This window comes from Hyperoodon ampullatus, assembly GCF_949752795.1.
Source record: "Hyperoodon ampullatus genome assembly, chromosome: 11".
Classification (NCBI taxonomy): domain Eukaryota; kingdom Metazoa; phylum Chordata; class Mammalia; order Artiodactyla; family Ziphiidae; genus Hyperoodon; species Hyperoodon ampullatus.
In genome coordinates this window covers 37,734,950-37,758,647 of record NC_136924.1, presented here as the reverse complement: position 1 = coordinate 37,758,647, position 23,698 = coordinate 37,734,950, and the positions used below count along the sequence as shown (strand labels likewise).

The 23,698-nt window shown below is 58.0% G+C and overlaps 1 protein-coding gene across 1 annotated transcript in view; it reads right to left on the bottom strand.

Moving 5' to 3' along the window:
• Nucleotides 1-5,110: 5,110 nt before the first annotated feature.
• The window catches only part of ZC3H7B (zinc finger CCCH-type containing 7B), a gene marked incomplete at its 3' end in the record, with an annotated part of 32,863 nt that continues 14,275 nt past the window's right edge, over nt 5,111-23,698 (bottom strand). Inside the window, exons 7-22 of the mRNA XM_079714801.1 lie at nt 22,403-22,445; nt 21,559-21,752; nt 20,890-21,211; nt 19,975-20,033; nt 19,078-19,177; nt 16,809-16,970; nt 14,825-15,030; nt 13,717-13,817; nt 12,548-12,729; nt 10,354-10,439; nt 6,846-6,979; nt 6,631-6,736; nt 6,383-6,491; nt 6,017-6,150; nt 5,719-5,882; nt 5,111-5,357 (exon numbers count right to left, since the gene is read on the bottom strand). Of these exons, the coding sequence (XP_079570927.1) occupies nt 5,111-5,357; nt 5,719-5,882; nt 6,017-6,150; nt 6,383-6,491; nt 6,631-6,736; nt 6,846-6,979; nt 10,354-10,439; nt 12,548-12,729; nt 13,717-13,817; nt 14,825-15,030; nt 16,809-16,970; nt 19,078-19,177; nt 19,975-20,033; nt 20,890-21,211; nt 21,559-21,752; nt 22,403-22,445 (2,349 nt within the window). The remainder of the gene's footprint in view (nt 5,358-5,718; nt 5,883-6,016; nt 6,151-6,382; nt 6,492-6,630; nt 6,737-6,845; nt 6,980-10,353; nt 10,440-12,547; nt 12,730-13,716; nt 13,818-14,824; nt 15,031-16,808; nt 16,971-19,077; nt 19,178-19,974; nt 20,034-20,889; nt 21,212-21,558; nt 21,753-22,402; nt 22,446-23,698) is intronic.

The window sequence follows — 23,698 nt, the reverse complement described above, 5'->3', positions numbered from 1 at the left end:
CCACCTGCCGCATGACGTTTCATTCTCGGAGATTTGTTCCTGTCAGACCCCTTCCAAGGTATGAATGTACAAAGGCTCTAAGACTGTGGCTGATTGCTCACTGCATACCTGGCACCAGCCTAGACCTTGTAAGGAATTCAAAGCTAAGTAACAGACCTGGCCAGGCAAGTCCCTTGCCTTAGGGAATTTTCTTGCCACTGAAAGTCAGTCCATGTGGCACCCCACACTCTGCAGCCAGGGTGTCCAGCTGGCAGCATCACCTATGGTTCACACAGGGGCCACATCAGCAGGATGCTGGGTCAAGCGGCTGGGGAGGGCAGAGATGGGGAGAGGGGCGGCCACAAACAAGCCTGGAGACATCCGGAGGGGCCTGCATGGCAGGCATGTCGGGATTGCCTGTACTCCTTGGGTTTCCTGCCTCAGAGGTCTAATGTCTGCTGTAGATGGCTCCCCTGGTGGGGGCTATATGCGGATGCAGTTTCCGGCAGAGGCCTCTGGGGCTTTCTCTAGAGAGATGCAGAGCTGCCCCCATCTCCACCTCTGCCTGTCACCCCACCTGTCAGAAGCAGCTTCCTGAGAAGCAGAGAGGAGGAGCTGTGGCGCCACGGGAATGGTGGTGCTCATGGCAGCCCCTAATCACAGGACCAAAGACCAGAAATGGGCCTACATTCAATAACTGCGGGCTGCTCAAGCCAACCTGGCACCTTGATGAATGAAGCCATTGACCGTAAATATCTAGGATACATCGGGGCGTGGAGACGCACGTGTGAAATACACTTGAGAAAAAAGGAAAGGTGCAGAACAGTAAGTACACGTGGATTACAATGATCCAACAACCTTTTTAAGGCTCAAATCCAGGTTCACCTCCTCCAGGAAGCCCTCCCCAGCTCCCCAGCTTGGATGAGTTGCCTTCCATGGCACCTGGCATCTCCCACCACTGTGCCTGTCACATCATCCTACACTCTTCCATGCAGAGCCATCTCCCCTGGCAGACTGGATTCAAGGAAGGCCACGTTTTGTCTGTAATCTTGTATCTCTAGGATCTGATATGGGGCAAGTGCTCAGTTAGTGCTTACCAACCTGAGCTAAAAGAGAACTAGAAGAGAATTTAGGGGAATTTATGAGAATTTAAGAATTTAGTCCACTAGGTTCACTGAAATACTGCTTATCTTTTTCTTTGATTTTCTAAGTTTAAGGGAGGTCGTGACGCAGGTTTACAATCTCTTCAGCCTGAGGATGGGTCTGCATTTTCTTCTGGGAGCTGGGCCTTGCCATGCCCCTCTGGTTTTTCACGGTGCAGCCAGGGTTGCTAAGAACCCCGGAACGTCAGCGCTGAAGGGACCTTGCCGATCACCCAGTTCCCAGTGTTCTTGATCTTTTTTTGTCTCCTTTCTGAGGGTCCTTGGAACCTTCACTGAACCTCTGGGGGCCAAGATGTGGACACCAAATGTACAGGTTGCTATGGAGACAGACTTGCTGCATCCATCATGCCTGGAGCGCAGAAGGTGCTCAATCAAGTCGGCTGCTCCTGTTACTCATCTGGTCATTAATCAAGTATTTGAGCCCCTACTGCGTAGCCGGCCCAAATGATTCCCTGTCCTGAGAGAATTCACAGGCCTTGGACCTCTGCTCCTGGGATCACTGCATACTGTAGTATGAAGTTGTCTGGCGAGAGCTTACTCTTAAACGTGTGCAGCCCCTCCCATCAGGACCCCCTCCATTACTGTAACCGCACACAATCCAAGAGATTTGAAAATGTGCCTCCAGGGACTTCCCTGGTGGTCCAGCGGTTAAGACTCTGGGCTTCCACAGCAGGGAGGGAGGGTTCGATCCCTGGTTGGGGAACTAAGATCCCGCATGCCACGCGGCCAAGAAAAAAAAAAAAAGTGTCTCTAGCAGATACAAGTGTCCCTGATTGAAAATCCCTGATCTAATATGTTCTCTTTTAAGGAGGAGGAAGCTGGGACCATGTGACTTGGATCTCCCTCAGGCCCAGAGGAGTCCAGGTTGCAGTTGGGATCACATTCCAAAGCATGTCATAGCCTCCTACCTTTCTAGAAAAGCCATACTGAGAAAGGGCACAGAGACAGCCCTCTGGAACCCAGGACAGTGCACACAGTAAAAGCAGGGAAGTGTGGGTACAGGTGGAAAGCCCCACATGGAAGGCCATGAGCCCCCTGACCACCGGGGCCACCTGTACAGAGCACAACTTGTCCCTGCCAGTGAGGCACTGTGTGAGCCGGGGTCAGCTGGGCTGCCCTGTTTACACAAGGACACAGACCTTCTGCCCCTCACCCCTTGGAATGTCTGCCTTGGGGCATGCCCTGAGCCAGCCAGCTCTGCCCCGCGAGTAAAGAGAGGCCCAGGTCCCTGGGCACAAGTGCCAGGAAGCCAGGAACAGGAGCAACACCTTAGGGACAGAGGGCAAAGTGCACACGTTTATTTTCTAGAACAAAGGCTAAAAGAAGGAAGTTTCTTTCATTTTATTTTAAGAAGGACAAAAATTGTTATTAAAACATCTACATTATTATCAAGATACTAGACCTTATGAATATTTAATATTAAAGTGTGGTATTCTTAAATTTTTTAATACACAGACATTTTTAAAGGACCATTAAATTTATCACTGCCCAGCTGAGAAACGCAGCATCCCTCTTTGCCCCATCCCAAAGGGACACTCACATCAAGGGTGCCTGTCCCCCCTTCACCACATTTGCCATGATGTCTTGTCCCTGCCTGCCGGTGAGGGGCACAGGCCCGAGCCAACTCTCTGAGCCTCTCCGAGTCACAAGTGAAATAATCACACTCATCATTCAAAGTGTACTGTGCCACACCTCCTACTCCCCGCCTGCCCCTCGCTTTCCTCCAACCCTGCGGGGGAACCAGCTCTGGCCAAGCCAGGGAGCACCACATCCCAAGGCCCCTGCAGGGATAACAGGATGGAGAAGAAAAATCTGGATTCTAATCCTGTTCTTTTGGGTGGGAGACAAACACCAATCCTTTTCCTTCCCCGAGCACTCGTGCTCTCTCCGCACTAGGCTGGGGTGGTCTGGACGCCATCAGGAGGAGTTGGGCCCAGGCAGGGGCCGCTTCTGCCCCCGCTGCCCATATCACCTCTGACCCCTCGCTCCAGTCCCTCAGTCCTTGCAAATGGCATGATGACCCTGAAAGTCCCTCCTCATTATGGCAGGATGGCTGCATTTTCCGGCCAAGTTCTTTATCTTTAGCCCTCATCAGACGTGATTCCTTGGATACCACACACATATGTAATATTATATAGAGCGATATATTTAATACCTGTGTATATATGCATCACGGGGGCGACATATATACACACTAAAAACGAGGCTGGTGACGACAGACTGCAACAGCACGGATCAGGGAAAACAAGTGTCATCAACATTCACGGCCACAGGCCCCACCTTGGGCCTCTCCTCCCCTCCAGCCACACCACCAGCACCCAAACTCCGCAGTGCTGGCCTGCTGGGGGAAGGGGCAGGGAGAGGAAAGGATGCATGCCACAATTACCAGGAAAAGGCTGGGCAGTGGCAGCGAGAACAGGGTTCTCTGCGGCCCAGGGTGCCCGCCATCATCTCAACGCACACTCGAAATGCTTGTTGGAGGAGAAATAAAGGGTATTCCATTCTCTCTGTCTCACCCTCCCACCAACTCCAGCCTCGGTCCCCAGCTCCTTCCGGGGGGCCCCACCCCTTGTGCCAATGGTGTGGGGCGTTCTGGAATGTCTAGGGAACCAGGGGAGGCTGGGTCTGCCCACAAGGGGTGGGATGGAGAGGAGGGGGTGCACGCAGACACGTCAGACGAGAGGGATGGGAGAGGGCTTGGGGGGGGCAGGGGTTGGGGGTCAACTGGGGTCCCAGGCAGCTGGCAGGGTCGGGACCAGGGAGGGGCTGGGATGGATGGTCCTAATTGTATGTCTGGGTCTAGGGGAGAAAGGGAAAGGACTCTTCTGAGTCCCCAAGAAAGAGGGGCTGTGTCCGATCCTGGAGTAGCCCATGGTGCCCATGGTCAAGTCTCCCTTCTCTCCATGTCCCCTGACCGCCCACCCTCCCCATCTCCCCAGTACCTCGTGCAGAACCTGAGCCCACGGGTGCCCTGCCGGGTACCACCTCTCCGGGAGCAGCCATGGGGAAGTGACCTTTGCTGCTATACTCCTTATGACCATCCTCAGAGGGGACTGTCCCCCTACAGGGCGCTGACACGACCAACCCCTGGGCGGTGCTGCCGCGATCCCAGCTGATTCAGAGACTGTCACATCCCTGCCAAGAGCCTGGGGGCTCCAGCTGATAAATGGCCCTGAGTCTTGTGGCCGCAGTTTGCATTCCAGCTCTACCATGCTGTGGGCTGGAGATGCTGGGTAGAGAACTCCTTCCTTCTAGGCCTGTTTTTCTATCTGCAAAACGGGGGTCTGGGCTGGGTCATCTCTGAAGCCTCTGACGACCTACAATCTACATTCAGCGGCCCACAAAGGAGAGGGGCTGGGCTGGTGGCCTCACCAGAGAGCCACGCTCCTTGGTCAGGCTCCAGAGATCATGTAGCCCAGCCCCTCCCACTCTTCCAACCAGAGGGGAAACTGAGGCCCCAGAGGGTAAGTGACTTGTACAGTATCCCCAGTCCATCCTGGGGCTGCATTTTAAAGCTGGGTGGGGCCTCCTGCCCTCTGTTCTATCCTGATCTGCCCCCAGGGGAGGTGGGGGGGTGGGGGGGGCAGGGGGAAGGACCCTTCTGCTGCAGATTCAAGTGGGGACCCCAGGCTCCCCAGCCCTGAGCGTTGGGCCCCCTTTAGGAGTAGACGGAAGTTAAAGCTGTAGGCTGAAGCTGGAGGGGTCAACCAGGCCCCTCCCTCCACAACCAGGAGAGCCGGGGTGGAGGAGGGGAGGACCTGCCCAGGGCTTCAGCAGGATGAGGACCCTGGGACCGAGTGGGGCTGCAGCTCGTGCACCTGGGTATGCACTGGGGCAGTGGGGGCAGAGAGGATGGCCGGGGGACCCAGCCCCAGCCCCAGCCCTGGCCTGCCCCGGCCCTCCTATCAGGCGCTCCGTGCCCACCCCTGCCCCCGATCCTAGGACTTCACCCATGGCCAGGAGCTGGCCTACTCCCCAGTGACGGTGGCAGCAGCAGGGGCTTCTGGGGCGGCACCAGTGGCATTCCCGTCCTCTTGCAGCAGGAAGTTGTATTTGCCGAAGTCGTCATCCCGTGGGCACAGAAGCATGTCCTTGCGGGCCTTGGCCAGCTTCTGCTTCAGCACCTCGCGCCGGTCCAGCCACTCGTTGAGCTCCTCCTGCCCGTGAGCGCAGCGGCACTTGTCCCCGTCCGGGCAGGCCTTGCCCTTCTGGAGCCTGTGGGCGGCAGGAGGCTCACTGCCCGAGCCCTGTGCCCTTTCCTCCATGGGCTGCCGGACCTGGGGCCGGCCACTCCGCCTCCCCCGACAAGCCTCTCCCCATGCAGCATCAGCCCCCGGGGAAAGCGGGCGTGGCCTGGCCTTTGCGAGGATCTGATGCCGGGCTGCAGAGGACGGGTCCCCACCTCCAACGCCACTCTGCCCCACTCCTGGGTCCTTACACCCAGGAGCAGGTGTCTTTCTGGACATCCCCACCCCGCCTCATGCCACCTCCAGGCCAAGTGGAGCCAGAGCTGGCCATGGCCTCTGCCTTTTCAGGCCACCCCACAGCCCGCCCGGCCCTGCCCTCCCGGGGGCACCTTTCGCAGAGCCGGAACTCGCCCATGGGGAAGCGGTAGGCCCAGCCACTAGCGTCGCTGTCAGACGTGAAGACCTTCTCCTTGTGCTTCTCAGACTGGATGTGCTGCTGCCACTGCTTCTTGCTGTTGCTGTTCTTGCCGCAGAGCCAGCAGTGGTAACCCATCTGGGGACACAGCCATCGTGGGCGCCCGCTCCTCCCACCTCTGCCGGGACCACTTCCCCCAGGGAGGCTGAGCCCCTCCGCACAGCCCCTCCGGGTCAGGCTCGGACCAGGGCCCCCAGGGGATGGGGTGTTACCATGATGTCGGCGTAGTCCGTGGGCATCTGGATCTGCTTCTCCCCCTCCCGAGAACTGATGGGCGTCCCTTCCCCCGGCTTCCCTGGGTTGTGCTTCTTCAGCCACATGTCATAGGTCTGCTGCATGTCCAGGACTGGTGGGCAATAGAGAATGCAGGGCCTGGTGAGAGGGGATTCTCCCTCTGCTCTGTCCCACGACCCCTACAGGACCCTTGCTGCTGGGCTGCCCGGTCAACTGGAGACCCAGAGAGGGCTCAGCCCGGTGCAGCTGGAGTGGGGTCCGGGTGGCCAAGCGAGGCTCAGCAGGTGCGCTTGGGCCTGCCGACGAGGGGGGCTGTCCGGGTCAGCCCCGCCCTGCCCACTCACTCTTGTTCTCCTTCATGAATGTCCACATGTCCCTCTCCTCCGGGCTGTGCGCAAAGGAGCAGTTCCCCACATACTGGCACTTGCGGCCGTTCTGCGCATGGATGCAGAGCTGCAGGGCAGGCATGGGGAGACCCTGCTGAGTCCCGCAGGACTGTGTCACTGCCCCGCCAGCGGGCAAGCCCTCCTGGGGCCCCACAGCCCCATATCCGAGGTCCCGCTGCCACCCTGCACCCCACCCCGGCGCTCACATCGTATTGCTGTGGGAAGTTGCGAATGGACGGCAGTGGCCTCACTGACACCCACTTCCTCTTGGCCTTGGACATCACCAGGAGGACCCGCCGCTCCTTGGTCCAACTGCAGGATAGAGCAGGCTGTGTGACCTCCACGGAGAGCCCGGCTTCCTCGCCTGCGGTGCTTAGGTGGTCCCCACCCTGCCCGTGCCCCCGCCCGGCACCCGGCTCACCAGTGCCGGGCCTTGGCGCTGCAGTACTTGAGGTCCTTGTCAGGCTCCACCACCTGCCCGTTCCTCCAGCACTGGCCACACACAAACTTCATCTGCAGGTCAAAAGTGCTAGGCCCATGGGTCCGCGGGGCACCCTGCGGAAGAAAAGGCCTGATGAAGCCGCAGGCACCAGGCTGAGGCCCCGGGGTCTGATATACAGGTGGCCTCCGGGAGCATCAGGGCCACCTGGAGCCTTGTGGGCTGGTCCATTACCACTTGGTGGTGGGAAGTGACCCCCTAACTCCAGGCCCATGGCCTCTCAGGGTGGGAGCCAGGCCTTGGACTCCTGATGGAGTGCTCTCTGCCTTAACTGGCTATTTCCCACGGGCCCGCTTACTGGCGCTGCTGGCATGTCCCTGGGCACAGCATTCGACCTCACATCTCCCTGCTTTTGCACATGCTATTCCCTCTGCGTGGAATGCCCTTCTCCATTCTTCATCAGTTCATTCTTCATCAGTGAAAGTTCTGAAAGCTTTCAAAACCCAGCTCAAGCACTACCTCCTTCAGGAAGCTTTCCCTGAAGCTCTCCGAGGTGGCAGCTGCCCATCCTATGGGCCCCCATAGTACCTGAATTACCTCATGTTGACTGACTCATCTAGTTATGAGGGCCAGGCCTGGTGGAGAGCAGGGCCTAGAAGGTGCGATGCACCTGCAGAGGGTGGGGATGGAGGAGGCTGCCTCAGGTGGTGGGACAGACCTCTGGGCAGCCCTGGACTCTCAAAGACCCCACCATGTTCATTCCCCATCCTCTGCCTCAGCCCTTCCTTTGCAGGCAGGAGGGCCTGCTCTTCTGCACCCCTGCCTGGGAAAGGGTGGGGGGGTGAGAGGCAGAAAAAGTGCCCACCCAGCCTTGCCTCCTGCCACCTGCAGCCCCCTTGCCCAGCTGTGCTGGCCACCCTGCTGTCCCTCCTGTTAGCTAGAGCCTCCCCATCCTCCCTGGAGCCTCAGATGTGGAGTCACCCCTCTGCTCTTCCTCCTCTGACACAGGAGTACCTGTGTCCTGGGCACCGCCTAGCCCAGGGCCTCCCCTGAGCAGCAGGGGGCTCTCACTTCGTTGGGTGCTGATTGACCCCTGGCTGGGAGACTTGCGGCCTGGCTCGGCCCCAGGATAATACACATCCCGACAACAAAGTAAAATCCTGCCTCTGTAACTGGGACACAGTCTGGCTAAAGCAGACAGGAGGTTTATCCGTGTCACTATAGATTTCTAGATGTTCCACTGATTCTCACAGAAGCGTAAGAAGGCCCATTTCACGGGTGAGGTAAGTGGGGTCCGGAGGGGTGCTGTGGCTTAGCCACTGCTCTAGGGAACAGCCATGCTGGTCCACTGAGCTTCCTTTTCACAACTGCACAGACTCGACAGCCCTGGGGGGGCAGGGGTCATTCCCATTTGACTGAGCAGAAGCAGAGGCTCAGAGAGGTGACTAACCCTGCCACGGGTAAGTGGCCCGGGGATAGGGACCTGGTGCGAGGCAGGGGCTCATGCTTTTCTCTAGGATGGCACAGCTGCACCATGGGCACCAGGCACGAGCAGCTTCTACCCTGGCATCCTGTCCTTGGCCTCACACTGCCACTGGCCCCACCCTCTGATGGCAAGCAAGCAAGATGCCTCATGCCTGGGCCACAGCCAGGTCCGGCACAGAAGCCCCATTCCTGAGCCAGGCCTGAGAGTGGCATCTTGGGTGAGCAGGATGCAGGGGGGTCAGGGGGATAGGAGGTGGTGAAGACTCAGTGTTCTCTCTTTAGCAGATGACGCTGCAGGTCCAGCCTGAGCCCCGCACTGCTTCCCAGCCAGGCTCCTGGCCAGGAGCAAAAATAAACCATGTGGCGGTTGGGGAAGAGGACTGAACAGGAGAGGGGGCAGAGGACAGGAGCAAGTAGGAAGAGGGGAGAGGAAGGAAAAGGACCAGGAACGAGGGGGTCGGGAGACAGGGGGAAGGCCAAGGGGGCCGGCAGCCCTGTCAGCCAGACCGGCCCAGGCCTACCCCACTGGCCAGCCTGCGCTGCTCCCTGGCTCGCTGCCACACCCAGGCAGGCCTCAAGAGGGGCCAGAGGCCCAGGCTTCTCCCAAGGTGACCAGTGCGTGGGCCTGGCATGGTGAGGGAGTCATCCCTCGTGTGTGGATGGCGAGAGGCCTCACCTCACATTCACTGTCTCCTGGGCCCTGAGACCACCCTTCCATTCCCACTGTCACCTAAAGTTACAATGACCCCTACCTCCTGGGGAGGGTGTGAGGATCAGGGGCGACGAGGGCCCCGTGCAGAGCAGGGACTCGGCAAGCTGTAGCCAGCTCCTGTGAGCCTCACACCCGCCCCAGGAGATGGCAGGCAGGATTATGATCCCCATTTCATATGAGGAACCCTAGGGGTGATGGGGATAGTGCAGTGGGGGAGGGAGCTGAGCGAGCTCCAGACAAGCTGTCAGAGAACCCGGGACCTACTCCGCTCCGTGCGCCCCGGGCAAGTCTCTAGCGTGTTCTGAGCCTCAGTCTCCCCACCTGCAAACGCTACTGTGCCCCAGCTCACGTCCCCAGGACCAGGGTGAGGATCCAGAGGGGTGGGAGGTGATACAAGCAGTGGGGGAAAAGGTTGAGGAATACCAGGACATTTACATGGTCTCAAAGGACCTCCCTGGAAGACATTCATTAATTACAAAGGAGGAAAGTGTAACTTCATAGTAGAGAAAGCTTTACTGTGGAGGCACCTTTAATCAAGTTACCAAGGTATCGCTGGTAAAGGGACAGATGGAGATGAGGTGCCTGCCTGATCAGACAATCCCAAAGGGACGGGCCTTTTACAAAACAACTGCCTCTTCAAAAATGCCAATGTCACGAAAGACAAAGAAAGACTGAGGAACTGCTCTAGATTAAAGGCGATTAAAGACACTACAAATGAATGCAGTGTGTTGCTGGGATTTGGGGAGGATTCACAAAATCTGAATAATAGTACACCACAATTTGGATAAGTACACCAATGTGAATTTTGTGATGTTGATGACTGTACTGTGGTTATTATGTAAGAAAGTGTCCTTATATTTACTTACTTATTTATTTATTTTTTGGCCACATGGCATGTGGGATCTTTGTTCCCCGACCGGGGATCGAACCTGTGCACCCTGCATTGGAAGCATGGCATCTTAACCACTGAACAGTCAGGGAAGTCCTTATTTTTACACTTAAGTTTTTAGGGGTAATGGGGCATCATGTCTACAACTTACTCTCTAATGGTTCACAAAAGTATATTTCTGTAAATAAATGTGTATGTGTATACGTACACACGCATACACACAGGACAAAGTGAATGTGGAAAGTAGTAAAATGTTAACATCTGGGGAATCCAGAAAAAGGTACACACAAATTCTTCATACTCTTCTTACAATTTTCTGGTAAATAAATTATGTCCAGGTAAAGGGATGGGGGATGGCCCTCGTGGGGGCTGACCTCACCCCCAAGGCCAGCCCGGGGTCTTACCAAGCTGCCGCTGGCCTTCCCTGCGTGTGCCTCCATCTGCTGCCAGTATTTCTTGGATTCCTGGACGATGTCTTCGTGGGTCATGCCTGGCGAGGGGGGAGCAGACACAGCGTCCCTGGAGCTCAGTGAGGAGAAAGGCAGGGGGTCTGCAAGGTGCTGGTGCCACCCCAGGCCCAGGGAGCAGCCCCACTCCCCAGTTAGGCCGCGGAAAGGCGAGGGGAACAGGGAAACCACTCATCCTGTCTGGGCCTGTTGGTTCATCTGCAGTTGGGAACAGAGGCCTGTTCCAGGCTCGCACAGAGAATAAAATGCAGGAGCAAGACGTGGGCTCTGCAGCACGGCAGGGGCCTCTTCGCACCCACGCCAGTGGCCCTGTCCCTTGGGCCAGCTGCTCAGCACCCTCCCTTGGCCTCCGCCTCCCTCAGTGGGGCCTCAAGCCTGACCCCTGCTTGGCAGCCTCTAGCGTGCTGGTTCTTAAGGCTCTGTGCCTGGCCCAGCCCGGCTCCCCAGATCACCGAGGGGCCAGGGCCCTTCACTGCCAGTCAGCAAAGGGCAAATACCCAAACCTTGTGGCCCAGACCCTCCCAATCTGACTGTGGACACTGAGCCCACCTCCGAGGGGCAGCTCACAGCCTCTTCCATGAGGCCCACCCTCCTCCCAACCCCTTACGGCCTTCTAGTCCCTTTTCCAGAGCTGATTTAGTTTTCGACCTGGTCCTATGGTTACTGCTCCGCCATGGCCACTCACCATCAGGGGCTTACTCTGGGCCAGGCATGTGCTTGACATCCATCTTCTTGCTGATAGATGTACCTCTAGCCCAGGGCTCTCCCATGACCTTGCAGTGGGGCCTGCTTAACCTCTCCGCTTGAAGTCCAACAGGCAGCTCAGACTCCCCACGTCCCACATGAGCCCTGATGTGATCCCCCCAACCTGTTCCTCCTGCAGTCTCCCCTCCTCAGAACACGGCAACCCCACTGGGGTCGACCTGATGCCGTCCTTCATCTCATACTTCATAACTGGTCCATCAGCTCCTGTTGGCTCCACCATCAAAACACACCCAGAATCTCATCACTTCTACCACTTCCACCCGCTGCCACCCTGGCTTGAGCCACACCCTCCCAGGTCTCCCTCTGTCTGCCCTTGGCCCCTCAGTTCTCCACGCAGCAGCCAGAGCAACTTCTTAAAAACACCGATCAGGTCATACAACTCCACCTACTCAACCCCCTACCCCCAAACCCTGCACACCGTATTTAGAACAACCCCAACTATTTCTATTTACCATCTAGAGGTTTTTTCACGCTCGGGTCCCTGCCAACCTCTTAGGCCTCATCTCTGACACGCCCCCCACCCAGGGGTAAGCTGCTCTGCCCTCACATCCTCACACACAGAAGGACATCCTTCCTTCTGTACCAAGCTTGCTCCTGCCTCAGGGCCTCCAGCCTTGCTGTTCCCTCTGCCTGGAATGCTCTTCCTGCCCTTCCTTGCTCAAATGTCACCTCCTCTGAGAAGCCTTCCCAGACTATCTTATCCCAAATGCCCCCACCCCGAGTCCCTCTCCATCCTATTGCTTGCTTTACTTTCCTCACAGAACTGACGCACATCTGAAATTCTATCACCCTATTTCATCAGCTCGAAGAAGACAATGATTGTTAGACGCGCCATTATTTTATGTTCCACACACACAACAAAAATGCTGCTAAGCAGACGATGACAGGCGGTGGGGGACAGTGTGCACCCCAGAGCAGATGGACGTAGGGCCTATTACCTCCCCATCACAGTGTCTGCCTTGCCCTCGCGTACACACACCGGGCCCCCGACTCGTTCTTGATCAAGCCCCTGACGGCGCAGGTGCTCAAGGAGTCCCATTAGGTGAGTGAGAAAGCGAGCGGCTTTCCACCTCCTCATCCCTGAGGCCGAGCTGACATCACACCCTCACAGAGGACCAGTGGAGGCTCAGTGAGGGGCCGCTGATGACCAGACCCCCCAGGTGGCCCGCGGGGCTCTGCCTCCCTGCCCTTCTCCCCGCATGTCCCCCTGGCACTGCCACACAGGGAGAAACCCAGGGTCTTCTGGGCCTGCAAGCTCCCTGATGCAGAGCCTGCGCGTCCTGTGACATCCAGGAAGCACTGGCTCCTCTGCTGCCCCATAGCCTGGCACCGCCCTCCTCTGAACTGTGCAGCCCCTCGCCCTCACCTGAGTACTGCTGCAGCAGCCAGACTTTGAGCTCTATGAAGCTGTGGGCGAAGTGGCAGCTGTCCTCCCGCAGGCAGCCGTAGCGCACCTCGTGGCGGCACACGTCGAACTGGAAGTGCTCCTGGAACTGGCGGACCTTGGAGTACTTGAGGGAGGTGGAGCGGACGATGTGCACCAGGCACCTGGCGGGTGGGATGGAGGGCACACAATGCAGTCCGCAACCCGCCCATTCCAGGTCGGGGCCCCCTCCCCAGGGTCAGTGCCGTTCACCCAAGGGAGGGGCTCCTCCCTGGGTGCCTCCCACCTATTAATTGCTGGCACAGGAGGGAAGAGGTGGGGGTCCTACGCTCAGGGAGTTCTGGTTTGGGCCTCAGCTACGTGGCCCTCTCCTGGCCTCGACCTGCGGACAGCTCAAAGACGCAGCTGCCAGCAGGAGGAGGGCACCAGACCCCACCCGCTGCGAGGCTGGGAGAAGGGGGCATCTCTCTTAGGTTCCCCAGCTCGATGCTCCAGACTTGGTCCTGCACCCGGAGGAGTAATAATCGAGTATCTCCTCTGGGCTGGGAATTTTAATTACCTTCATAGCAACCCTAGGAGACTGGGATCATCATTCACTTTACGGATGAGGAAACCAAGGGTCACAGTGGCCAGAGGACATGAAACAGACCATTGTCCAAGCTGGGATTTGGACCCAACTCTGTCTGACCCCAGGGCCTGGGCTCCATCAGCCATGCTGGGGCACAGCCAAGAGGAGTCAGAGGGAGCGCAGGTGGGTGCCGGAGCCCACCCAGCCCCTCCCACTCCCTGTCCGACGCCCATGTCGGGACAGTGGAGGGTGCTGGATGGGAGTCAGGGATGTGGCCCCCACCTGCCGGCTGAGTAAGCTGCTTCCAAGCCTCAGCTTTCTCATCTTCATCAGAGACACTCCTCCCCACGGGACTGCTGAGATCATTAAAATACCCAAGAGAATGCTCGGAATATAGAAGATGCTCAAGAAATGTGGTTCTGTCCTTTCCAGGTGGATGCTGGACCTGAGTCCCAAATCCTACCCGTTGCCTTGACATCCTAGGCCCACCCTCTGCTCCCCAGGCATCCAAGCTGCCCCAGGGGGACTCTCCACCCGCCCCACCCCAGGCCTGGCCATGGGCCCGGCTGTGGGTCCCACTCACTTGTTGTTATAGAAGCTATGCTTGGCAGCCAGGTTGGAGCAGACAGACGGAGAGTCCTTGGTGCCTTTGCTGATGATCCGGGGTTTACTGTCAAAGCAGATCTGCCCAGGGAGGGGGTAGGCTGGGATCCAGCATGGCCACCCAGGAGGGACAGACTGGGTTCCTGCAAGCCCTGCCCTGAGTCAGGGGAGTGAGGAAGGGAATCCCAGGGTCTGTGGCCCCCACCTCTCTGACCCCACCACCCAAACGCCTGGGGCAGGGGTTACTCCATATCTCTGAGCCTCAGTTTCCTCAACTGTAACCTGGGGAAAACCACAACTGCTCTGTCCCACAGCTTCACTGTGAAGCTGGAAAAGGATCTAATAGAACTGCAGGTGCTTTGTAAAGTATATGCAGCCACTAGGCTGTGGGCTGTGATCCCCTGAAGGGAGAGGGCAGCCCACCTGCTCTAAGAGTCGGAGGGAAGGGCTGGCTGTGTGATGGATGGGGGCTGGCCGAGCAGCACTGAACCCTGCCAGCAACCTGGACCCAGCACCCTCACTTCACAGAGATGGACCCGACACCGTCCCTGCCCTCATCACACTACGCCTGGGTGGGGAGGCAGGGGCCAGCAGCGTCTTCCGTGACAGCTTTGGGGAGGAAATGAACAGCTTGGTGGAGCTGCTGGGATCAGAGCTGAGCCTCAGAGGGTCCAAGACGTAGACACACGGGGAGGGCACCCGAGGGAGAGGGCACAGCGTGGACATAGGCAGGGAAGTGGGCAGAAAGGTGCAGTGGCCATTGAAGCCAGCACAGCTGGACGAGGAGGCATGGGGGCGGATTGGGATGAGTTCCTAGAGCACCTGAGTCTGGCCTATGATGGCAGGAAGCAAAGAGCAGATGTGGTTACTTCTCTTTCTGGCCTCAGTTTCCAGCTCCAAACAATGAGGGGACCGGATAGGATCTGGGCTCTAGCGCGATGGGACTAACTTTCTGAAACTCCCAGGACCTGTGGATTCTAAGGTCAGGCCTCCAAAACCTGCGGGTCCCAGGGCCGACAGTCCACAGTGGAGCCCGGGGGAGCCCCTCCCCAGCCCCGTCTGTGAATCGACTGTGGAGGGGCCGGTACCTCACAGAGGAAAGTGAAGATGCCCTGGTGCTCCTTGAGGAGCTTGGCGATGGTGAGGCTGCCGCGCTTGACGCCCCCCAGTGGGTCGAAGAGCAGGTCGCGGTTGAGGGTGCCCTTCCGCTCCTCCGTCCACACGTCGATCTCCTCCTGATGGTAGGCGAAGGTGCAGTTATCCCCGTACTTACAGTCCTGCTTGTTAATCATGTCTGCAAAGAGGCAACAGGACACACGTTCCGCCAGGCAGGATGGCAGCCCACAGCACCCCTGGTGGGGCCTGCGGAGCAGAAGGGCTTGGCAGGGGTGGAGCGGCGGAGCTCGGGGGAAGCGCTTCCCAGGCCAGGCCCTTCTTTGTCCTACATTTGGGTGTGGGGGCCGGATCTGCACCTTCCCGTGCAAAGCATGGCGGTCGCCGTGGCTCCACCACCCCACAAGGCTGCCTCGTATGGGTCAGGCAAGAGGACAGGTGGGAAAAGGGCTTTGTAGACATATACAAGCCGTTTTATCATTATTATTATTCTGCACCAGGAAAATACCACTGGTTCAGGAAGGCATGGGCCTTGGGGTCCAGCAGACTTGGGCTGGGATCCCGTTATTCCTGAGCCTTAGCTGTCTGTCCATAAACGGAGAACATGGTTGTTGTGTGGATTAAGTGAAACAATAAATAAAACCCCTGGGGGCCAGGGAGCAGGGAAGGCAGCACGTTTATAATCCAGAGACCTGCCGTTTCCTGGGGGTGGGAACTGTTTTTCTTTCTTTTTCTCCCTCCCTCACCCTCTTTCTAAGTCTGCCCCATTCCAGCCCCCTGCCAAGCTTGCAGGCACACGAGGACGAGCAGGCCAGATGGCCAGGTAGGTGACCCCACAGACTGCTCTGCACTGCGACCAGCTCCGCACCCAGCAGGGAGGCCTGAAGGGAAGGGCTTCCTGAGATCCAGGTGCTGCTTGAAGGAGGAGCAGAGGGTGACCAAGTTCAAAGGGCACAGCATGTGCAGAGGAGTCAGGGTTCAGCGCATCTGGGGAAAGGTTAGGACAGACGGGGACTTGTAGGCCTCATAGAATTGGGACTTCCAATAAAAAAAAAAATCAGTATACGAGCAGCAAAAAAAAAAAAGAAAGAAAATTTTACCATCTCAATCAAAAAAATTTTTTTTCAGTCCACTGGTAGTGATAGTTACAAAAAACAAAACAAAACAAAACAGAATTGGGACTTCATCCACGCTGGCCAGGGCATGGCTGGCAGAGGCCTGCGAACTCAGAAATGACAAGTCTTTAAGGTTCACCTGGGAAGACAAAGAGCTGATCCAGAAAGCCTGGGTGGGCTACTGCCACGGGCTGGGTCGGGGGACAAAGGCGGAGCCTGGAGTGGACTCCCAAAGTCTCCTTCCTCACCCAGAGTTGTCATGAGGATGTGTGATGGTGGGTACAGAAGGGCGACACTATAAAGCACTTAACAATATCAAGACTGTTCATGTCCTGTTGTGCAGACTGCACTGAGATGCTTGGCTGCTCGGGAGTAGAAGAAAGCAAATGAGGTACCTGCCAAATGTCCACTAAATGTCAACCAAGTGACATGAGCCAGAAGTGAGGAAAATGACAACATATTAAACTTTAAAAGCTAATATTTATCAAGCCCTTACCATGGGCCAGTCCCCAGTGCTTTAACATGGATTCTCTCTCCATGTCCTTCCGACAGCCCTTTGGGACCCTGCAGTGTAACAGAAACTAGCTCTCCGTGAACCACCTGAGCCTTGCACCCGGGAGCGCATTCTGCTGGTGAGGCCCCAGCCTGAGCCTAACATCCAAACACTCCCACCTGTCTGTGGAGCTGGTCAGGGCAGGAGCTGCTCGATCTGAGATGGGAATCCCTCCTTCATGGACCACACCTGTCTGTCTACCTGTCTGCCTGTGACGAGGGGCAGAGCTGCGGCCGGGCGTGAGAAGCTGGGCCTGGGCCATGCCACCTGCCCCTGCTGCAGCCCACCCACCTTTGCACAGGTAGTAGGAGCCCACGAAGCTGGTCTTGGTTGGCCGGGGCCGGATCCGCTTCCAGGTCTGGTCCTCGGAGCTCCGGAGGCGGCCGAGCAGGATGTCCCGCTTGCACTTGTGCTCAAGGCCCTCACGGTAGGTGTAGTCGCCCGCCCTGGGGCCTGTGGGGGCAGGGAGGACAGGGACTGGTTCCGGAAGCAGAACTGAAGGGTGACAGCCAATGGGCCTGAGCAATGGGGATTGGCTGCCCTGCTGCCTAAAAGCCCACCTCCTTCCCCTGGGCCTCCCGCCAGCTCCTGCCATCTCTTCCCTGCCATATGCTCCCTGGGGACAGGGGGCTTGGGCAGAGGGGAACCCCTTTTCAGCACCCACCCCCTTTCCACCACCACCCCGACTCTACAGTGAGTCTGACCACTTCAGTGTTTCCTTGGAACAAATTACGAAGACAGTGCCTGGTAGAGAGCAGGCTCTGTCCCTTTCTTTTTTTTTTTTTTTTTTTTTTTTTTTTTTTTTTTTTTGCGGTACGCGGGCCTCTCACTGTTGTGGCCTCTCCCGTTGCGGAGCACAGGCTCCGGACGCGCAGGCTCAGCAGCCATGGCTCACGGGCCCAGCCGCTCCGCGGCATGTGGGATCTTCCTGGACCGGGGCACGAACCCGTGTCCCCTGCATCGGCAGGCGGACTCTCAACCACTGCGCCACCAGGGAAGCCCTCTGTCCCTTTCTTTTCCTGCCCCGGAGAAGCGCTGCCAGACTCAGCCTCCCTCCCCTGCTCCTTTGCCTCTTCCCTGGTGCTCTCAAATCTTCTGACCAAAGGCCTCCTCTTCCCAACAGTGGGGTGGGGGGGTCTCCCCAAAATGACCAAGAGGACCAAGGTCCCTTGTGGGGACCCATGTGACATGGCTGGGCCAGCACCAGGTGTTCAGCGGCTCTGCTTCCCCAGCACAGGGGGTAGCAAGCAGTGGGCGTACGGATCAGGGAGGCTGGCGTGGTCTGTGCCAGGAAGAAACTTCCTCACAGGCATAGCCATCCAGCAAGATGGCGCTCTGCTCCCCATCCCCATGGGGCCGCGGGCTTTGGCAGGACGACTCTGTCAGGGGTGACATGCGTGTGAGGGGGAGGGGGTGGACAACAGCAACTAGATGACCTCTGAGGTCCTGTCAACGTCAGCACCTCTGAGAGGGAGAACTCTAGACTGGTAAGATCTGTAACCCTGAGATACCAAGAGAATATTCTAAAATGTCGGAACTATGGGATTCTGGCAAATGAAATACCACAAGTCTTAGAGTCTAGAATTCTGAAATTCTGGGACTTCCCTGGTGGCACAGTGGTTAAGAATCCGCCTGCCAATGCGGGGGACACAGGTTCGAGCCCTGGTCCGGGAGGATCCCACACACTGAGGAGCAACTAAGCCCGTGCGCCACAACTACTGAGCCTGCGCTCTGGAGCCCACGAGCCACAACTACTGAGCCTGTGTGCCACAACTACTGAAGCCTGCGCACCTGGAGCCCGTGCTCCACAACAAGAGAAGCCACCACAGTGAGAAGCCCGTGCACCGCAACGAAGAGTAGCCCTCACTCCCCACAACTAGAGAAAGTCCGTGTGCAGCAACGAAGACCCAATGCAGCCAAAATTAAATAAATTAAAAAAAAAAAAAGATGATTCTAGAATTCTGAAATTCTAGGTGTGCTGAAAAGTGTCTACCAACACTGGGCATCTACTTTGAATTGCTCCTACAGTCTCCCTTGGATTTGAGGGCTGGAAGCCTAGGAAGTACATTTCCCAGACTCCTCTGCCCCCTGGGTTCTAGGCAAGGTTTGAATTCACCCAGCAAGAGGTGGATGGAGAGGATGTGGACAGAGGTGCAGGCCGCCTTTCCTCGGCAGATGTGTTTTTGCAGCAGCCAGCTGGACCCTGCCTTCCTCAGCCTCTGGGCTGTGGGGTGGCTGTGATGCCGGCCAGCAATCCCGGCAGCCCCCTGGGCTCTGTGTGAGAGTGGTGGACCCTGGCTTCTGGGTTTCAGCTTGTGGAGAAGTAGCCCAAAGGCCCGGTGGAATCTCCAGGCTTCCACTCCTCTAGGCTTTCCAGCAGTTTTCAAAGTCCCTGCCTCCCACATGACATCCCTGTCTGCTCGGAGTAGCCGGTGGGGCTTCTGTCTTCCCGTACTTATCTCTGACTGGTACACTAGGGTTCTGTCATTCTGGGATTCTACACTCCTGAGATTCCCGGCATCTCTGGGCAGAGGGGTGGAGTATGAAGGTGTGACCTTACCTGTTTTGGGGTAGCAGAGCTGGCACGCCTGCTTGAACTCGTGGGTGGCAGCCAAGGGGTTCTTGATGAGCAAGGCGGTGTTGGGCATGGAAGGCTCTGGCTGTGACAGGGGGAGGTTGGCCATTTGGGGCGCTGGACGATGGCTGGTGCCATCAGAACCAGCCTGGGCACCAGAGGTTGGGGGGCACTGTGACATCCCCCAATCCCACCCAAGAGCAGAACTGCAGCCCAGGACCCTCCCTCTTCCTCCACCCTCCCAGCCGGGGAGCCCCTTGTAACATGATCCAAGAATCCAGCAGGATTAGATCAGGGTGACAGTGACCTTGGCCCAGAACCTTTCCTTGAGTTAAAACCCAACATGAAAGTGGAGAAACAGGAGTGGCCCTGATTGGGGCCTAAGCACAGGCCCTCCCCCATTCCCATCCTCTCTCCCAAGCCCCCAAGGCATCAACAGATGGGGAAGAAGGCAAAACTCAGAGAGGTTAGGTGGCTTCCCCAGGGCCACACAGCTAATGTCTAGGCCAAGGCCAGAGTACAGGCCACCTAAGTCCTGGTCAAGTGCTGTCCTCAACTCAAACCTGGCTGAGTCCTGAGACCACGGATGTTACTGACCCTGGAGAGGTTACTTAACTCCTCTGAGCCTCGATGTCCGATTTGGCCAGACAAGGGCGGGCGGTGCCCTCTGCTCACCCTCCCAGCACACGGCTGGGCCAGGAAGGATTTGGAAGGGCTGGGAAGAGACCATCTCTGGCCCGTCCGCTCTTGGCCTCCTTGGGGGTTGCAGCACCTTATCCCACGCTGAGGGCTCACCCCTGACTCTGGAGACCACAACCACTTTCCCTCCATCCCCTGGAGAGCACGAGGTACCTGCGCACCAATTCTCGCCGAGTCACTCACCGAGGGGGCTGGTTTCTGAGTACTGCTCAGGGGACGATGGTCCTGTGAGTTGGCTTCCTCTGGGCAAGAAGACACAGGGGTCACCTGCCCTGCTCTGAAGGGCATGAGGACCTTCCGAGGACTTTCTCTTCCGTATTTCTAACTTGGAGAAGCCATCCAGGCCACACATCCTCTCCCATTTGGGCCACCGCCCGGGGACAGAGAAACGTCCCAGCCTGGGCGTGTCCACCCTGTGCTTACACCTTCTGCACCCCCACAGCCCCCGGGAGAAAGCCCGAGCTCCTCAGCTTGGCTCGCGGGCCCGGTGAGACTAGCCTCAGGCCTTCAAGGCCCCCAACCCACTCCCCCTCCGGCCAACTCCACTGCTCATCCGCCAGGCCCTCTATCGCTAGGCCTGTGTTGCACTGCTTCCTCTGCCAGCACATGACTCTGCTCAGCTATCACCTCCTCCAGGAAGTCTCTGTGAAGCCCATCTGTGCCCCCTGCAGCCCCACGCACACCCCTTGGCAGTGAGCGCCCCGAGCTAGGTCTGACTGTCGGAAAGCCGATCCTGCAGAGGCCCAGGCGGGTCTGTTTCCTTGCGGGGTCCCTAGGTCAGAGTGGTGCTGGAGGAGTCCATGACCTGGCACCCCTCCCCCCAGCCTCAGGACCATCCACCCACCAATCTGGTGAACCCAGGGCCCTGGAAGGCTGGGTGAAGAGCACCACACTGCAAGTCTGGAATCCTGGACTACCCCAGCCCTGCTCTGTGACCTTAAACAAGACACCCAGCCCCTCAGGCCTCAGCCCCGCCCTGTGCTGGGCACTACAGGAGACACAAAGCCAGAAGACGTGGCCCCAGACCATGAGGCAAAACAAGAGTTGTAATCCCAACTGCACAGGGGGTGGGGGTGAGTGTGCCCCTCCAGGCCTCACCCATGAAGGAGCTGGGCTTGTCCAGGGAGCCACGGGTTGACCCGAAGCTGTCGAGGGTGTCCAGTCGGGTCTCCGAGTACGGCAGCAGGTCCAGGGAGTCCAGCGCCGAGCCTGGTGGGTCAAGGGCATCCAGTACCGAGGCAGCCAGCTTCTTGGAGGGGTCCATGACGAGGCCGAAGGAGGCAGGGGGCAGTGGGCTGGAGACGGGGATGGAGCCACCCACCACAGGTGGCAGCAGCGGGGTCCCGCCGGGGAACACGGGTATCAGCTGGGGCAACTCGCTGGGCACGCCACTGCCAGGCAGGCCACCCTGCACCAGAGACTGCAAGGTGGGAACAGAGGGAGGAGAGGGAGGGGCTGGAGGAGAATGCGAGCGCCCAGGCTTGGGCAGGCCGGGGTGAGGCTCCCCACCTCACACCCCCGTGGCCTCAGTCCTGACCTGTCCCACAGGTGGAGCCAGGGAGCTTTACAGTCCCTTCTGGACCAGTGTTCTGCACTTTTGTGTTTCTATCCAGAGCGAGTCCCTCCCCTACCCCCGAGGCCTCCGTTTCTGCAACTGCGACGTGAGATGAGGCCTTCCTTCCCCCCGACACGGGATGTGAGGATGGATGTGATGGGGTCCCAGGGGGGAGAAGGGTTCCGGGAAAAGGAGGGGGCAGCACGGCTCACCAGTGAGTCCAGGAGGGTGTCCAGCTCCGGACCGAAGACGTCCCCATCGGAGAAGTCATCCAGACTCTCGGTGCCGGGGAGGGCCCCGCTGCTGCTGTCCAGGGGGGCCAGCAGGTCCAGAACGTGAGGGAAGAGGGGCATGGGGGGCGGGGAAGGGAGGGGGGCCGGGGAGCCTCGCAGGTCCATGTAGCAGTCTGTGGATGGGGGTGGGCTCAGTAGCTGCAGGGGGTCCTGCTTGGTGGGAGTCGGGGGTGGTGTCCTAGGGCCTGAGGTCCGCCTCCAACACCTTCCCCCCTTTCCCTGGCTCCCGCCGGGAGCCCTGCCTGCCCTGCTGGCCTGACCCCATCGGGGGAGGCTAGGCCGTAGCGAAGGGAAGCCCCGTGGGGTGGGAGAGGGGCCTTCCGTTCTGCAGTGTTCCTCGGATGGGCCTGGTCAGTGCCTGAATAGCCCACCGCTGGGGTATGCAATGCCCTCTCTCAAGGACACTTTTAAAATGTGACCCCTCCTGGAAGCCAGTGAGGAAGAGAAAGGGAGAGGAGGACTTGGAGAAAGCTGGACTCCCGGCGGGGGGGTAGGGCCACTGCTACCCCACTGAGGCAGCCCCTCACCCTCCCAGGCTGGAGTGACGCTCTCCCCGCCCTGCAGGGGAGTCTGTTTTCCTGAACCCACTATTTTCTTTCATGCTTCAGGTAGTCCCCAGGGGAGGGAGCCCCCAGGAGCCCTGTCTACAGGGCTGGGGTTGGCAGGTGCTTGACCCATCTGACCTCTGGGGGTCTTGGCAGGGAGGGGCTGAGCTCTCCCCAGGGCCCATTTCCACCTCATCCTCTCATGTCAGGGACACTACCTGTTTCGATGTCATCTATGGACCCCAATCCATTGGAAGATCCCTGTGGAGAAGAGGACAGGGCAGGTCAGACAGACACAGGCTGGGAAGGCCACGGTGCCCAGCACTCAAGGCCCCTCCCCAAGTGACTACTGCTGATGCTAATTAACCAGGGGGCTGGATGGGCACAGGCCAGAGGCAGGGGGAGTGGGGTCAGACAAGCCTCACATCTGCCCCTTGCCGGAATGCCCTCAGGGGAAGGGATATAACCCCTGAGCTCCATCTCCTCACCCGTCAAGGGAGGTGTTTTACAGAGCCCTCCACGCATGTGCCAGGCAGGGAGAGTTCGAAGCTCGAAGCTGCAAGTGCCACTCTTGAATCACCAGTGTCCCCTCCCCCAGTTACAGCCCCAGGCTGAACCAGCCCAGGTGGGATCCCACTGCCACCCGTGGACCTTCTGTTGGAGGGAAAGCTGGGCCCAAGCTTGCCCTATGGCCTTGCCAAGCTCCTCATCCCCTCTGGGCCCGTTTCCTTATCTGTAAAGTGAGGATGATACAGTCATGCACCTCCTTCTACCTTAAAAAGGATGAGATCAGGACCTCCCTGGTGGCACAGTGGTCCCCTGCCAATGCAGGGGACATGGGTTTGATCCCTGGTCCAGGAAGACCCCACATGCCGCCGAGCAACTAAGCCCATGCGCCACAACTACTGAGCCACAACTACTGAGCCCACGTGCCACAACTACTGAAGCCCGTGCGCCTAGAGCCCTTGCTCCGCAACAAAGAGAAGCCACCGCAATGAGAAGCCCATGCACTACACCGAGGAGTAGCCCCCGCTCGCCGCAACTAGAAAAAGCCCGCGCACAGCAACGAAGACTCAACACAGCCATAAATAAATAAATAAATAAATAAATAAATAAATAAATGGATGAGATCACTTGACATTTGTACAGAGCTTAGACTAGAGAAAGCCCGTGCACAGCAACGAAGACTCAACACAGCCATAAATAAATAAATAAATAAATAAATAAATAAATTAAAAAAATAAAGGATGAGATCACTTGACATTTGTACAGAGCTTAGAACTGTGCCTGACACACAGGAAGTGCCGTGTTTGTTAAATGTGTAGCATCGAATTTTAAATCCAAGCCACCAGGAGGTTGGCCTGGGTAAACTAGTGTTCTCGTTCACTGGCCTCCACATTTGGCCCGAGTGGACTTGCCTGGCTCGTGTCCAGCTCTGGGCTGTGGCGTGCACTTCCCCACCTGCCTGCACACCTTTGTGCGAGCTGCTCCCTCCTCTCTACCTGCCCCAATCC